This window comes from Gymnoscopelus braueri (assembly GCF_963280865.1).
Source record: "Gymnoscopelus braueri genome assembly, chromosome: 9".
Lineage (NCBI taxonomy): Eukaryota > Metazoa > Chordata > Actinopteri > Myctophiformes > Myctophidae > Gymnoscopelus > Gymnoscopelus braueri.
Window position 1 is genome coordinate 26,347,772 of NC_137610.1, and position 18,082 is coordinate 26,365,853.

At 43.6% G+C, this 18,082-nt stretch overlaps 1 protein-coding gene across 1 annotated transcript in view; it reads right to left on the reverse strand.

Moving 5' to 3' along the window:
* Positions 1-18,082, reverse strand: part of mrpl23 (mitochondrial ribosomal protein L23) — a 53,735-nt gene that overhangs the window by 16,783 nt on the left and 18,870 nt on the right. The window contains exon 4 of the mRNA XM_080437805.1: positions 16,065-16,138. Within this exon, the coding sequence (XP_080293931.1) occupies positions 16,065-16,138 (74 nt within the window). The remainder of the gene's footprint in view (positions 1-16,064; positions 16,139-18,082) is intronic.

Here is an 18,082-nt window from a genome sequence, read left to right on the forward strand (position 1 = left end):
GAGAGAGAGAAAGTGAAAGAGAGACAGAGAGAGTGAGAGAGAGAAAGAGTGAAAGAGAGATGGAAGGACAGAGAGAGAGAAACGTTGCCACCTAGTGTCAGTCAAACAGAGGGGACGGACAGACAGAGTGGTCCTCAGCTAAAGGCCTCTCTCTCTCTCGCTCTTCCCTACCCAGCTTTGCTGTGTCACAACCCTTCCAATGGTTGTGACCCAGTCCCTCTAACCAACCCCCCAGTCCCCCCCCCTCCTCCTCCTCCTCCTCCTCCTCCTCCTCCTCCTCGACTGTGGAAGGTGTAGAGAAGTGATTCTCAACCTGCGGGCCGAGGCCCACTGGTGGGCAGTGATGATACTGAAAGTGGGCGCCCAAATAATTGGCAAAACACTTAAGATTTTAATGATAATATTAAAATAAATAAATATATATTTAATATATAAAAAAAGGTCATGGTATTTTGTCTTTAAAACCTTGAAAAGTGAGCTTTCATTGTGATACCAATAAATAATAATATAAGTATACTATGTTGGTCCCGTTGATCCAAGCCGGAACACAATCGACTGATTGATCATTCAAATAAACATGCTCTGAAAATGCACACAGCCAAGTTACGCGGTCAGATGGGTGGGCCGCGAACACTTTTGAGATGCGGGGTGGGGAGGGGGGGTGGGGTAGAGGAGAGAATACGGGAAAAGGAGCAGTCCAAATGAAGCTGCCACTTTACTCCACACGTGTTGGTCCAACCCCATATCTTGTTTTGCCCTGCGGTTGTCGGACACAAATTGCTTCGGGCGTTAAGCAATCCGATTGGTGCTGTCGGTCTAGGGGGGGGGGGGGGTTCGATAACAACCACCCCCCACGTCAGACACCTTGACACCTTATTTACTTCTCGAGGAGAAACCTGGCAACCAGGGTCTGCAAACAAAAACACTAAGTTACTGGCGACCAAACCAGTGTGTGTGTGTGTGTGTGTGTGTGTGTGTGTGTGTGTGTGTGTGTGTGTGTGTGTGTGTGTGTGTGTGTGTGTGTGTGTGTGTGTGTGTGTGTGTGTGTGTGTGTGTGTGTGTGTGTGTGTGTGTGTGTGTGTCACAGGGGTGTAAATGCCACCACAAGAATAGAAACTCCAGAAAATTGGTGACTAGTGAGTGCCATTTTCTGGACCTCATTAGGAGAAGGGCTATATTTAGGGGTGAGGGTTAGAATTAGAGGTTGGTTAAAGTTAGGGGTGAGAGTTAAAGTTGGCATGTAGCGGTGAGGGTGAGGGAACCAGTGTAAGTAAACAGACAGTCCTCACACGTATAACAAGCATGTGTGTACATGTGAATTTGTGTTCCCTGTGTGACACACAGCCAGACAGGAGCCCTATCCAACGACAACGGACAAACAACTAACAATACAACGCGTTTTGTGTCCCAGAATTGTCCCTAAAGCCATGTGACCTGCTTTCATATTCCAGCCTTATGTAAGAACATAATTTAATGTAGGGGGCTCGGTTAAAATATTTACTGTGTGTGTGTGTGTGTGTGTGTGTGTGTGTGTGTGTGTGTGTGTGTGTGTGTGTGTGTGTGTGTGTGTGTGTGTGTGTGTGTGTGTGTGTGTGTGTGTGTGTGTGCTCAAGATCGTGACTGCCGTGTTTATCATCGACAGAGTGAAATCATCGGTTATGATTGTGTATACATAACGTTGCTGTCGGGCAGAAACCTTGTAACTCCAAATTTAAACTTTTTATGATTTTTCCTCCCATAAAGGAATGCCCTACTTCATCATACAGTGTCACACAAAAGTAGAAAAAATAGCTCTACAAGCTCAACGTTCTACAAGCTCAACGTTCTACAAGCTCCACATTGTGAGCTTGCATATGTGGTATTTTTGGAAATGATTGATTTAACAAGAGGTTAAATAATATCAACAATTGATCGATTGGAACACAGGTTCTTTCTTTAATGGTTTTTGGACATATGAGGTTCCCACCCGACAGCCACGATAACTAACTTCATCATGACATCTATCGGCCAGTGTCATGACAACACCTTGGACCATCTGGATGCCTGCTCTCCTCTCCGCAACTACAATGTTTTTACCCATCGCTTGCTCCCCTACTTCAGAAAGAGAGAGGGGCAAGAGAGAGACAGAGAGAGAGAGACAGAGAGAGAGGGGGAAGAGAGAGAGAGGGGGGAGAGAGAGAGAAAAGAGAGAGAGAGAGAGAGAGAGAGGGGGGAGAGAGAGAGAGAAAAGAGAGAGAGAGAGAGAGAGAGAGAGAGAGAGAGAGAGAGAGAGAGAGAGAGAGAGAGAGAGAGAGAGAGAGAGAGAGAGAGAGAGAGAGAGAGAGAGAGAGAGAGAGAGAGAGAGAGAGAGAATGACACTCTCCTCTGGGCACATGAAGTGAGCTATTGTCTATAGATAAACATGGCAGAATGGGCTTTGGGTGGAAATTTATATGACCACACCCTGCAAAAAATATATATTTCTAACCACGCTTTCTAGACACGCCGGCTATTTTTAGATGCGCCGGAGTGCACCTAAACAACCATTTTGTGCTTTCGCTGAGACTGTTGTGATGTTAACTGCAAGAATTCACAACACTGTTATGGTAACAGCCATTAAAAAAAGAATGGGAAGGGAGAAAAACAGTAACATCGCTGCTAGCCAGTTTGCTTTGCTTTGCACAGTAGCATATATGTTTGTATATAAATCCCTTTCCCATAGTAAAATCCATATCCGTGTTCATTTTTAGGGGGTGTACAAATAGAACCGATGTGGTTCCATGTGTACACCCTCCGAGTTAAATGAACACCAAGGAGTATCTTCTGTCTGTATTACACAGATGCAGATTTCCAAATCAATACCATGAAAATATTATTGTGCTCTGTAAATGTGGCCAATACTAACCAACACTATGTTGCCTAGATGTACAGTATGACACGTTTGATTCTGAGATGTTGGCTGATTGGGAAATCATTTCTTTGCACCAGTGTGTGGCTTCATGTAAAGCGCTTGGAAAACATGGCCACATGCTCAAAATTGACATGTCGACACAAGGTTCCTGGCATTGGAGCTGGACCATTCACAAATTTTAGAGAGCGGTCAGAATTCTCATTCATATTATTCAGAGTGTCACCCTCTAGGGAGTGCTCAGAGCTCCAGCCAACAGAAGAGAGGTACAGCTGGAACTAACCAGCTAAGTTGGCTGGAAGGCGAGCTGCCATTCCACATAGTGAAAATAACTCTTCCTCAGGCCCAAGCCTCACCACAGCCTTATAATTTATATGCTAGACACAGGGTGTAGTTTCATCAATGTTTGACATTTTTTTCAATCATCCCTCCTTTCTACCTGCCCACTTATAAATGCCTATAATTTTGGACGCGGAGCACTTTCTTTTTCAAACAAAGCACTAGCATTGGATTTACAAAGGCACCAACAAGGTTTAACTCAAAATGCTATTTGGTGCATATTTAACTGTAGGCTGGGCGAAAGAAAAAATGGACTGAATGAGGTAATCATCCACAAGGCTGGCAATGCGTTGTGAACATGAGCTACAGTGAGGAAAACATCTGCCTTGCCAGCTGCATTGTGATTTCACTGAAAAGTGAACATTTATGAAAGGCATTCTTAATAACAGTCGTAACAAGCATCCGAAATAGGAAGGTTAATACGACTGCATTACTTTTTGAACGGCCTTGCCGCACGGACAAAGGTTTACTGAACCAAGCAAGGAATGTAAGTCTGCAAAGTGTCTGCGGTAGCATCGACCTAAGTCGGAGAACCTAAGTCCAAACTAGGACTTCAACCCCACCCCAAATCGATAAACGTTTCCAACGTCACCTTGTCCGGCAATAAAGCAGTTACAAAACTGAAATACAACCGTCACCCCATGAACCCTCGAATGCCAGTGAGTCGTTTTCTAGTGGAAGGAGTAGTGGTATTAGTGGAATTTGAAAGAATCAAGAAGAAGAATCCATGCGGATTTATTAGGTACAAGAAGCTTAATGTGATTTTGTGCGGTCCTCAAAGTATTGTGTTACAACAACGGCAACAGTAATAAGAAAAATAAGAAAAACTAAGCCTTCAGCAGTATCCACAATAAGGGCAGGGAGAAAAAAATATATAAAAATACAAAAAGTTAAAATATGGAGATAAGAGGTTTCTGCCCGACAGCAACAATATTCTATAGCAGAGACCCATATCAATAGTAAGAGCACCTAGTATTTATACTAAAGCAGCAAGGACTCACAATACGGCTCTTGCTACAAACACACCTGACTCACAGAAGTCACAAAACTTCTGATACAGAGACAGATATGAAGGAGTGTAGGGCTGCAAATATCGATTATTTTCTTAGCAATTATTCAATCGATTAACTTTTCTATACTAGTTCCACTATTTCTTTTTAAAAAATGGCCCGGATCACTGACCTAGCGGTCCGGGCACTTAAGCTCTAATGTAACCTGGCAGTGCATCGCGGGTTCGAGTCCCAATCCAGACGATCTTTACTGCATGTCTCTCCCCATTTTTCTCTCCTTGTTTCCTGTCCATCTCGTGGGAAAAGCCCCAAAAATGTATTTAAAAAATAAGATCTTTTTTTTAAAAGTATTAAATAATTTAAAATGACAGTCATTTCTTTGCATATTTAAGTTACTTGTCATATCTGACGTTTGTTTATTAAGACTAAAAGCCAAACAGCCAATTTAACAAATTAAACATGTTTTTTTTGCATTCCAAGGATCATTGCCAAAGACACAATTAAATCGTTAATAACAAATATTTGTCCGGCAATGAATCGGCAAGTAAATATTTCATGAACGTGACAGCCCCAATGTGTGAGTGTGACGTGCGTTTCGCTGCTGCTGCACCCCCTCCCCCTCCCTCCACATCCCATCATCCCCTCACCACTCTTCCCCTCTCTGGCTCCCCTTGCCCCGTCTCTGGACCTCCTGGCTCTGGCATGACTCCATCATGCCCTCAGTCACCCCCACTCCCAGCTCACCCCTCTCACACACATACACTTTCCCCCCACACACAGTGCATATTTCCTAAACACACACACACACACACACACACACACTAGTTCTTCCCCACAGTGGGGTCCCCCCTAAGCCTGAGGAAAATGGCCGTCACGGAACCCCGCTAACGGGAGGCCTCCCCTCAACCACAAACCAGGGGTATGAGAGGGAGAAAGAGAGAGAGAGAACATATTACTGCTGCAATATTAGCTGATGGAGAGAGCAGGGTGCATGAGGAGTAGAGGGAGGGAAAGGGGGGAGTGTCTGTGTGTGTGTGTGTGTGTGTGTGTGTGTGTGTGTGTGTGTGTGTGTGTGTGTGTGTGTGTGTGTGTGTGTGTGTGTGTGTGTGTGTGTAGGAGGGGGGGTGCTGTGAGCATCGACCCACAGAACACTCACCCACATGTGGTGTCAATTAGGAACAATCTTGTTTTCTACCCACCGCTGCAAAAGAAAGAAGGGTTTTTCTGGGGCTGTGTGCACGCACGTGCATCTGTGTGTGTGTGTGTGTGTGTGTGTGTGTGTGTGTGTGTGTGTGTGTGTGTGTGTGTGTGTGTGTGTGTGTGTGTGTGTGTGTGTGTGTGTGTGTGTGTGTGTCCACACACGAGAGAGAGACTGAGGTAGAAGAGGGGGTGAGAGGAGGAGAGCATGTTTTTCTGCAAAGCAGCCAGAGAAATAGGCCGGATATTCGGTTTTATATCAAGCCGTTTAAGCACAAAGAGGCTGCGTTTGAGCGTTCCTGCCCGCCGTTCACAGTCAAACGAGCATGACTTCACAAAACCACGACGTGATTGCAACTACAGAGGGAATGACACTCAGCAAAGTGAACAAAAAAAACAAAAAACAACATAAGCTCTCTGGGGCCGAGCGTGAATGGTGCACACATGTCACAGATAAATAAGTGTGCGTGCGTGCGCGTGTGTGAGCGTGTGTGAGTGTGTGTGGACGTGTGTGTGTGTTCTGCATCCTCACACCTCTGCAGCCTGAGTTATACTTAGCTGCACGTGGGTGTCACTCACCGAAAACAGAATATCGTTGCTGTAGGGTGAAAACCTCATACTGTACAGCATGTCCAAAACTGTTACTTTTCAGGATTCAAATTTAAAAACACCCCAAAAATAGCAGAGCTACAAGCTCTGCTTTTTTTGTGTGACACTGTATGACGAAGTAGAGCATTAATTTACCAAAAAAAAAACAAATATGGAGGTTTCTGCCCAACTGCAACGATATCTACAAGCTCGTACGCTTGTAGATATGCTGTTTCTGCTGCGCGACACCGGCCAGTGGTGGGAGAAATACTCACTTTTTGTACTTAAGTAAAAGGTATCAATACTGAAGTAGAAATACTCTGTTACAAGTAAAAGTTCGGAATTCAAAATGTACTTGAGTAAAAGTACAAAAGTATTGGTATCAAAAAGTACCAAAAGTAGAAAGTGCTCATTATGCAGAATGTCCCGTTTCACGAAATGTATATACTGTAGGGCTGAAGTGGTCAATGTACTGTATGTTTTGTAATAATAATCCAAATCTACAAAGTAACAAAAGTTTTCAAATAATTGCAGTGGAGTAAAAGTACAATATCTGCCTTTGAGATGTAGTGGAGTAGACGTAAAAGTACGAAAATGTGTTAATACTCCAGTAAAGTACAGTACTTAAAGTAAATGTACTTTAGTCACTTTACACCACTGACACCGGGCACACGGGTAAAAAGTATAAATCAGGTTCGACTGTTTGTGCGCAACTGGTTGCGAACGGTAAAGCATCACCGTGGGCTCAGCTGGGACAGGGAGTTCCACTTCCTCTGTGTCAGACAAGAGGAAGTCTGTCCTTTGAAAGATTCATGGCCGCTTCAATTATGTATCCTCTTTCAAATTGTCATGTTTAGACAATTTCCATTATTCATCCGTTCGGGCGAGATTGATGGCTCCCACTCGGGTGGCGGCGTGGAGTAAACAAGTGTCTACGCTACACCACTGTTGATTTATCTGGGACCAGATCAAAACGGTGGCCACGTAAAACAAAAGGCTCCTTTTTGCTTTTTGCTTTTCACATACTCATCAAAAGGAGTACATTAAAAAAAAAATCGTTTGTTTTTTGTTTGTTACATATTAGTTTCGGTTTAGAAGAGACAAAAAATCCAAAAACCACGTGCCACGTTCACATCTCAAACGCAGGTGTGAAGGCACACATCTGACCAGTGGTGGAAAAAGAACTCAAAGTAAATGTTCGTAATTAAATATTTACTTGACTAAAAGTACAAAAGTATTGGTATCAAAATGTACTTAAAGTATCAAAAGTAAAAGTACTCGTCACGCAGAATGTCCCGTTTCACAAGTTTTCAAATATATACTATTCATAAAAATCCTTTGAAAATAGCCGATCTACAAGCTCACAATGCGTCGTGTTGTGAGCTTGTAGATCGGCTATTTTCAAATTGCCGAAATGTCGGGCTGAAGTGGTTAATGTATGTTTTGTAATAATAATCAAAATCTACAAAGTAACTAGTAACTAAAGTTTTCAAATAATTGTTGGGGAAGTAAAGGTATTGAAAATTGGAAAAACTCAAGTAAAGTAAAAATATGCCAAAATTGTACTTAAGTACAGTACTTGAGTACATAGTTACTTTAGACCACTGCATCTGACACGATGAGGTGGTCAGATACAACTGCACCACACACACCCACACACACACAAAATACAGATATACGCAGATTTCATTACACCACAAACAAGGTATTTCTCTGAACTATTTTTCTGGAGGGGACGTCAATAATATCACCAACCTGGTGGTCGTGCTAGACACCTGGAATGTCTAGAAAGATTACATGGGTTGTTGGACATTAAAGGTATAGAAAGCGTCCATTTCCATTTTCAATGCATGCCATGAGCGTTAAAGTGCAGAATAATAACATCAGAGCTCGACATTACATTACATCACTGTTTCTCAACGTCAGGTCAGGTCCGGGGACCACCCAGGGGGTCCAAATAGACCCTTATGGGTCTGTAACGCTGAGAGTTAATTTAACACTGCGGATTTCGCAGTGTAGATTGGGGTCCAAGAAATAACCCATTGTACACTCTTGGGAGTTACAGACTTGTAAAGGATCCATTTGGACCACTGGTGGTCCCCGAACCCGACGTTGAGAACCAGTGCATTACATCACTTAACAACCAATCTGGGAACCCATTCGGTAAAAAAATAAAAAGGGATTTATTTTTTTCTTAGTTTTTGCCTCTGGGGGCCCCACCTCATTTTTGGTATAGAAATGGGAACTTGGTTTGGCTCCTCAACTTTCTTAGTCCACTTTCTCCCAGGATCTTCTGTGTTTATTCCTACTAACAACAACACTACACGCTTAAGGCAGTGGTGTTGACAGCCGAATCTGTCTTGAGAGATAATTTAACAATTTAACATAACCGCATGCTTAACTGCAGGACTTACACACATTGGTACATACTGTACTCAGGGCTGGACTGGGCCCAAAATTTGGCCAGGACATTTTAGCCTAGACCGGCCCACCACAACCGGCACGCAGATACTCTACCGCCCCACTCTGTCGAGGCACATACAAACGCACATGCCCTTAATACCACCACTTCAACTGAAAAGCATCCCATGTTCTGGACTTCGGGAGCCTTGAGTAAAAATAAATGATAACTACACGCGACCCATACATAACTACACAACCCATACATATGATAGTTAGCCAACAGTACTCACAAACAATGAGAGTGTGTTGCTCTTATAAGGAGGATGCAAGCTAAAGCACATCATGGCACTAGCAGCAAGCAAGCCTACTCTTCATCTCCACTGGACATTATATAATGGACCTATTACAAACCTGGACATGAGCAGTAGAGGACTATTACGAATGGGTAAAGTATGAACATGATTGCACGCAATCAGAACTTTAGTTAGCTAAAGTATAGAAAACAAGGGTAGGCTATAATGATCTGAGAATGCAGATCTGTTAACAGGATATGCTTAACTTATACATAGCAAAGGCTGTAATTTGCATACTGTGTGTATGCAAATAAGTTATTGGTAGCACTTGCTATAAGGATAAGGATAATTCCTTTTAACAGGTCGTTCATGAAAGTCCTTGCGGTCTTGTTTCCAATGAGAACCTGTGAGCAATCAGGGGTTAAGAGTCTTGCTCAGGGACAAATTTCATATCATCGGCACATATGCTGGGATAGCCTGGAATCGAACCTGGGGCAACCAGGGCCAGCTGGTTCCCTAGGCGGGCTCACTAACCACTCAGCTATGGCCGCTATGCATCCTATTAGTCCATGGGCCAGACGAGATGTCGGTACCCGAAAGGTGGCAAAGGTTACTTATCATTTTTGAGAAGCTCTATGTCTGTAGATAACATTTTGGTATGATAACCCTTCCTGAGTCACAGCTAAATTGGTGTTATCAGCTGCTGCAGTTACCCTCCCCCATTGAAAAAAGCCATTTTAGATGCAGGTGCATATCTTGGCATTGGCTCCTGTTGAGTACATATTTCAATATTTTTCACTATAGTGTTTGGTATCATTTTTAACGGGACACTTTAAGCTTTCATTCAAGCCATTTTGTGTATATGTAGGACAAGTACAGTGGTTACTGGAGCTCTTCAAACTTCGAATACATTTTTTTTTACACAATATTTGACTAAATCATATATTTTCTTTTAGTCCTGTGCCATCAAGAAACATCAAAACACAAAATCTGGAATGCTGACATGACCCTAACGGTGCGTTTTAACAGCGGGCGATCAGCGGGCGATCAGGATAGTATTTTCCGGAAGTGCATTATATGTCTATGAGAGCCGGCGACTACTGGCGATAGGGCGAAGTGGGCGGGGGGGCGATGAAAGATGGATTTTCTTTATCTTTTGGACGATGTCGCCGGCGATCGCCCGAGAGTCGCCCGCTGTTAAAACGTACTGTAAGGATTCAGGAAATGTATAATTTACCCATATTATTTCATTCAGAGGGACAGATTTTCAGCCTTATATTAAACAAGCAGTTTTAATGCGAAACTAATCGGACCATAGTCAGTTACAACACAGACTCGTTTTAAGTATTTGTTCAATAGTAGCATTTTATAATAAAGCAGTTCATGAGTCACAGTAGTAGTCAGATCAACATGAAAGTATGTGCATGAAATTATGTGTCCTTTTATCTACATATACTGTATATCAGCAGTAACAACAGTGTAGTAACATCAACAGTATATAGATATAGTCTACATTGTGCAACATTGGGTTGATCGCACTAAACAAGAGAATTCAGTCCCTTGTGCCAACCCACTTTAGTTTTTGTTCAGTTTTTTCTTTGTATGGCTTATTCTTTATTTCCTTTTTTCTCTTTTTTCCCAATGTCCTTGTTCATGGTTTAGCTGCCGGGTAGATGTTTTTTACAAGCCTAGGGCCATGTCACACATTAAAACCGGTCATCAATTTCTTCATCTGACTCCCCAAGTTCAAATTCTGGTTGTCGATCATCTGCCTGTTTTTGGTTGCTGCAGGTCTGCAACCTGCACATGTCGGTGCAGGTCAGTCCATTTGACAGGCACGTGCAATCTGGCAGTTTGCACGAACGCACACACTTGCAGGACAACAGCTCCAAAACCACATCTGGTGCAGATGGGGAACGCATCCAGTGAATGGCCAGTGAAATCGTTGTCAGTCCATCCATGGAGAATAGGGCTTGGCACAACAGGAGATGCTTGTAGACAGCAGTTCTAGATTGCTGCCTGGTAGTTTGCCCGTTCAATAACACGTTTCTTCGCAGGTCATGTACAGGACTTTGCCTTGCAGCAGGTGTGTGTACTCTGGGAGTTTCCACTAGACTAGAAATTTCACTCGACCGGAAATTTGATTAGGCTTCTCTTAATTTTCGCCACTGCCTTACATAGTGTCCACCAACAAGGTGCTTGTGCTCGAGTGTTGTGTCTGCACCCCGGTTGACTCGTTCTGCATCCTTGATGGAAGTCCTGCGGTAGACATCGAATACAGCATCAATACGTTCACTTTGTGCGCCTTCCTGGAGGACCCAGTTCAAAACTGACTTTGCCACTTGTTTAAATGTTGTTTTCACCATTCAGTTTTTGAACTAGGCTCATTCCGTCGATGATGCAAGTAGATGAAGTTGGGATGTGTTCTGCTGGAGACACATTCTTTTCCAGTTCTCTGGCAAGTGCATCCTTGTTGGTTTTCCGTGAAGTCCCATCAGCATTTGCCAATGCCCATGGCAATGGGCCAAGTGGGTGAGCAAGAACATCCTTCATATTGACCTTCCTACTTTCAGCCACCAGGATCATGTGACTGAACAGGTTCCTATCAGCCTTTAGAACAACATTCTGACCACTCTTTCCATGAGATCTTTTAGTGTAGATATTGGAAAATGTTTTTAGGCTTCGCTTGGTCATCTTGTCATGGAATTTAACAGTTGGTGGGCCTTGTTTGTCTGAATACCTGGTAGGCCTCTTCGCCTATCTCAGGAGCTCTCAAGAGATCCCTGGTCACATCAGGCGGAGCAATGGAGCCAGTGGAGAGGCCAACCAGATCAATGCCATTTGGAGCCACAGGATTGAGCCTGTTATTCTCCATAAGGCCAATGAAAGCCTTGATATCCTCATCATCTCTTTTGATCCTTGGACCCTGTAGATCTGGATGCATGGGACAGCTTGGAACTGCCTTGACCTATCGAGTCTCTCAGATGTCTGAGGAACACGGTTCTGTACTCGGCTGTAAGGTAATATTTAGTCACAGTTCCTGGCTTCAAGCTGAATCTCTTTGTCCAGCTGTGAATGACATATTATAGGCAAATTATACATTTCCTGAATCCTTAGGATCATGTCAGTATTCCAGGTTTTGTGTTTTGTGCCACTGATGTTTATTGGTGGCACAGGACTAAAAGAAAATATATGATTTAGGCAGATAGTGTAAAAAATGTTGTATTCGAAGTTTGAAGAGCTCCAGTAACCACTGTACTTGTCCTACATATACACAAAAGGGCTTGAATGAAAGCTTAAAGTGTCCCGTTAAAAATGATACCAAACACTATAGTGAAAAATATTGAAATATGTACTCCACAGGAGCCAATGCCAAGATATGCACCTGCATCTAAAATGGCTTTTTTCAATGGGGGAGGGTAACTGCAGCAGCTGATAACACCAATTTAGCTGTGACTCAGGAAGGGTTATCATACCAAAATGTTATCTACAGACATAGAGCTTCTCAAAAATGATAAGTAACCTTTGCCACCTTTCGGGTACCGACATCTCGTCTGGCCCATGGACTATATGTGTATAACACATCATGAACATACTTATAAGGCATTATAATCTGCTCATAACCCTGTATAATCAGATTTATAAGAGCTCATAAATACTCATAATGCTTTATAACCATAACCATAACACATTATAAGGCCTTTTATAATGACTTATAAGTATCAAGTGTTATAATACTTCATAATTGCTGCCAAATTGGTAACAGTTGCTTTGCATCCCAAATTAATTCTTATAGTTATAATTCATTATAATCAATTGATAATGCTTTATTATCACTGTTATAATGTGTCATAACCATTATAATGCATTATTATAATGCATTATACTACGATTATAAGTTATTATAAGCGGTCATTTGTTACTTTATGATAATTTTAGAAGGCTTTATTATCACGTTTATAATGCCTTATTATCACTTATAAGGCATTATACAGTGATTATAAGTTATTATAAAGTGAACATTTGTGACATTATGATCATTTTATAAGGTATTATTATTACATTTTTATCGCCTTTAAATCACTGTTATACTGCTTTATAATTGCTGTTATAATGCATTACACTATGATCAAAAGTTATTATAAGTGGCCATTTGTTACTTTGTGATCATTTAATAATACTGTATTATAACATATAAAATGCCTTATACTCACTGTTATAACGCATTTTAATCACTGTTATAATGCCTTATTATCACTTATAATGCATTATAACTGTCATTATAATGCGTTATATCAGTGAGTATAAAGGATTGATTATAATGGATTATAACTATGAAAATACATTTTGGGTTGCATAGCAAATGTTACCAAGTGGGTAGCAATTATGAAGAATTATAATACTTGACATTATAAGTCATTATAACATGCTGTATAATGTGTTATGATTGCATTATACGTTGTTATGAATATTTATAACTGTAATCATCACGTGTTATAAGCATAATACAATGCATTTATACTTGAACTTATAAGGCATTATAATAAGCTTTATAATGTGTTATGGTTATGCTTATAAAGCATTATGATTATTTATGAGCTCTTATACATCTGATTATACAGGGTTATGAGCAGATTATAATGCCTTATAAGTATGTATATAATGCGTTATACACATGGGATGCCAATTGTAACAGCTAAATCATTCAGTGTTTTTAACACATTAACTGCCAAGACCGTAGTCCTACGGGCCGTTAAATCCAACTGTTAAGCGCCGAGACCGTAGCCCTACGGGCTGCGGTCTTTTCGCGCATGCGCGGTCCGGGTGCACTTTCGGATTTTTTTTGATCCACTTCCGTTTCCGGTTTGATGACAGGAAATAGAATTATTTGGGATCCGGTTTTGACGAGCACGCCCGCTCCCATTCTACAGACGAAACTGAAACTCAATTCTCTTCCTGTAGTTTTTTCTCCTCGCATTTCACTGTTTAACGTAATCCGCTCTAACTCAAACATGGATGCCCCGTTTGACACGTGGTTTTCACTGGGAGATACAGGGAGATCTCGCGGATGTAAACAGACCGTGTAGCGCTCAATCTTAAGGATTTTAACAAGATCTATGGCGACATGAAAAAAACAAAAAAACAACAAAAACACCTTGGCACTGGTGAGTACATTATGAGATTAGCCCTTGGCAGTGGATGTGTTAATAACAGCTATGTATGACCCTGTGAACATTTTGAACAATGCACTCTATACGTCATATCCAACTTCTTTTACATTTTCATACATGTATTGCCGGCTGGCATACACTTAGTTGTCCGCCAGTTTTTTTCCTCCACTCTGCTTTTTGCCCTCCGTCTATCATTAATTTCCAGGTCCAGCCCATGCACTCATCACTCCATTCAATTAACATTCAACTCCGCCTCTCACCACCCGGTTGATCCTTGAATCATCAGGCCCCCAATCATTGTGTACCTGCTAGTGATGCGCAAGTCAGGTTTTTTCATAACCCACCCCGCACGGGAGCCCAACCCGCCCCAACCCGTCCCCGCAAAATGAATATAAATCAACGACCCGTCCCGTCCCGCAACCCACCAAAAAAACATAAAAGAAGAATAAATGACGGCTTCTCAACACACAAGCAAGTCCATTCAATTGCTTTCCAGAGAGAGAGAGAGAAGGGGACAGAGAGAGGAAGAGAGAGAGAGCACGAGAGAGAGGAGTGTTGTGGTGGGTTTTTTTTCTTCCGTGGTTTGACCCGCTCCGCCCGCCCCACGATAATTGCGTCGTAATCTATAACCCGTCCGCCCGCCCCGCGGTTCAACCCGCGGGACCTGCGGGCTACGAGTCGGCCCGTGCATCACTAGTACCTGCCATCTGCCTCCCTTCTGCCATGCCCCCACTCCACTCAGTCGTAGTTCTCAAACAAACATTGTGTGTGTTTAGTCCAGTCCTGTAAGTCTATCCTGTCCCATTATCCCATGAGTTTTTAATTAGTTTTAATGTGGAGAGTGCACTTGGGGTTACAACAGTGATGGGATGAGTAAGAAATAAGGCCATGCCAACTTAAAAAAAATTAAAGAACAAAATCTGTGTCTTAATTTGGGCATTTAAAATATTCCTTGTTAATCTTTTTTAGTTTTTTGTGTCTCGTCTTTGAGCTCCACGATTCACTCATTAAACTCTCAGCACTGTTGACTCAAACGTCTTAGCTCGAGACCCAAAAGAGAAATGTTATGTCTCCAAAAAATTGGAGTTGGTTCCTATTATACCCGTTTTAATGTTGTTTTGGAGGAGATAATTTCATCGTACCCCACCAGGGTCTGCACCTATGCATAGATAATATCTGAACACACGATCCTTAACCTTACACCTCTGGCCAGACACACACAAACACACACACACACACACACACACACAGAGAGAGGAGGTCTGAGCTGGCCCAGATGATAGCCATACCTCGATATTTCCTGTAATAAGTCTGGCATGAAACCAAAGACGACCTCTTGCCCTCAGGCCCGGCCAGAACCCAAGCTGCTGCTTTCTCAAGAGGGCAGCCAGAGTGTGTGAACCACACAGGACTCGGGAGACATGCAACACAGGGATGTGTGCCTGTGCGTGTGCGTGTGCGTGTGCGTGTGTGTGTGTGTGTGTGCGTGTGTGCGCGTGTGCACGCCTGTCTGTCTTTCTCAGGATGGACAGCAATTACAGTGTACAAATGGTTCACTGCACAAACTGTATACAGCGCAATGCAACAAGTCTGAGTTGTTTGTGCTTTTGGAATAATAAGGTGTGCGTGCGTGCGTGTGTGTGTGTGTACGTGTGCAAGCCAGGGGACCGAGGGGACTGAGGCACAATAAGGTGAAGGGCTTTGAGAGCTCACCTTCAAAGCCTACCTGCGCCCGAGGGCTCCGTCGGGGAGACATCAACGAACCCCTCTCACCTCTCTAACCCGGCAACACCCCTCACCCCTCCCCTCCAAAAATAACCCGACAACACAAAGGCCGAAGGCTCAGGGGCCGAGGAACTGTTGTGTTTAATAATGCAGTCCTATAATAATATAAAAAAACAACGAGGTGGGTGTTACGGAGAGAGAGAAAGAGAGATTCATGGGTAAGGGAGGCCATTGTGGAGAGGTCTCCACCTCCCACTGTGTGTCTGTACACCACCAGTCCTAAAACAATAACACTAACCAGGACAGACTGGGAGCAGGAGAGGGCATGTGTGTGTGTGTGTGTGTGTGTGTGTGTGTGTGTGTGTGTGTGTGTGTGTGTGTGTGTGTGTGTGTGTGTGTGTGTGTGTGTGTGTGTGTGTGTGTGTGTGTGTGTGTGTGTGTGTGTTCTCACCATCTGAATGTAGGCAACTTTGTAATCTGGCTTCTTCACCTTCTGGTTCAGGTGGTTCCGCTTCTTGTTGCTGCCTGCAAGAGTGCACGCACACGCACACGCACGAACACACACACACACACACACACATTGAATTGGCAGCGTTTTGCACTGAACAAGGACAATGTAAATACATAATAATAATAATAGTTATTATTAGCAGCATTATTATATACTGAATATACCATATATTATGTCGATAAATAACCCAGCGCATGGCATAGAAATATGTGTGTGTGTGTACAGTATGTCTTCTTTTCAGTAAACAAGCTGTCAAAAACGAGAGAAGAGCTTGCATGAGATTCTGTTGTGTGCGTGTTGTGTGCGTGTTGTGTGCGTGCGTGCGTGCGTGCGTGCGTGCGTGCGTGCGTGCGTGCGTGCGTGCGTGCGTGCGTGCGTGCGTGCGTGCGTGCGTGCGTGCGTGCGTGCGTGCGTGCGTGCGTGCGTGCATAGTTAAGTGGAGCAGAGGCTGACCCTGGTGACTGGGGAATGCAGGTTAACCTCTCTACACCAGCTGGAGGTGATGACATCATTCTAACTCCTGTCAGACCGCTCCACCACTGTCTGGCTTTTATGTGTGTGTGTGTGTGCGTGTGCGTGTGCGTGTGTGTGTGTGTGCGTGTGTGTGTGTGTGTGTATGTGTGTACTATACTTGTGAGGGCCAAAAGTCCACACAAGTATAGTAGAATTTGAGAGAGAAGACATTGCGAGGACCATGTACTTTCCTGGTCTTCACAAGAGAAATGGTTGTTTTATGGTTTAAAAAAGATTTTCAGCGTTATTCGGTTTGTGGGCAGGGTTAGGATTAGGCATTTGGAGGTTAGGTTTTCCCTACTTAGTTGTGCGGCCATGTCACGCACACAACACATTGCGTTGCAACACATAGTGAGCTTGTAGATCTGATATTTTTCACCCATGTTGCGGCTATTTTCAGCTATTTTCAATGCCGGCCTAAAATCTTTGAGGCCTCTCAAGTATAGTAATACAAACATAAATGTGTGTGTGTGTGTGTGCGTGCGTGCGTGAGAGTAAGTTACAAAGTCGGTGGCTAGGCTAGGGGTCGGCCCGTTCAAAGTAACCGTTGCATATCCACCAAATGTGACCCACATGAGCAGGAACGTCTCGTGTTTAAATCCAACCAAAACAAATAAACGCAGTGCGGTGTCGACGGAGGAAGAAGGACCTCCGCATCACACGGTTCCTCTCCACCTTAGAGCTTCCCAAATCTCAACAAGACCCCGGTGGTCGAGTCAACAGGCCCTCTCGATAACTGCCCATTGCCATGGGAACGGTTTATGACATGAAAAACGAGAGAAACATTCCACTTTAATGAGTCATTTTGTGTGTGTGTGTGTGTGCGTATGTGTATGTGTGTGTGTGTGTGTGTGTGTGTGTGTGTGTGTGTGTGTGTGTGTGTGTGTGTGTGTGTGTGTGGCTAATAATCACCAGTCAGGCAGCCCACTGCTCAGGGAAAGCCCTTAGCAGAGTCGTAAAACGCCCACTCACCACCCCATCCCCCCCCACTCCCCTGCCTGACTAGAGGCCCCTGTGTGGGTGGGAGGCAGAGGTAACGGTGTGTGTGTGTGTGTGTGTGTGTGTGTGTGTGTGTGTGTGTGTGTGTGTGTGTGTGTGTGCGTGCGTGCGTGCGTGCGTGCGTGCGTGCGTGCGTGCGTGCGTGCGTGCGTGCGTGCGTGCGTGCGTGCGTGCGTGCGTGCGTGCGTGCGTGCGTGCGTGCGTGCGTGCGTGCGTGCGTGCGTGCGTGCGTGCGTGCGTGCGTGCGTGCGTGCGTTACGAAATTGGCAAGGGAATCCATTGGGAAATGCTGTAACCTTCACAGGAGCCAGGTAAACAGTTAAGTCGTAACCCTCTCAAGGCAAAGACACTTGCATGTAATATAAATCTTGTATCTCACTTTATATTATTTATTGCAATACATGCACTGCCATTTCCCTCATCACTTGGCATGGCTGCCATTCTAT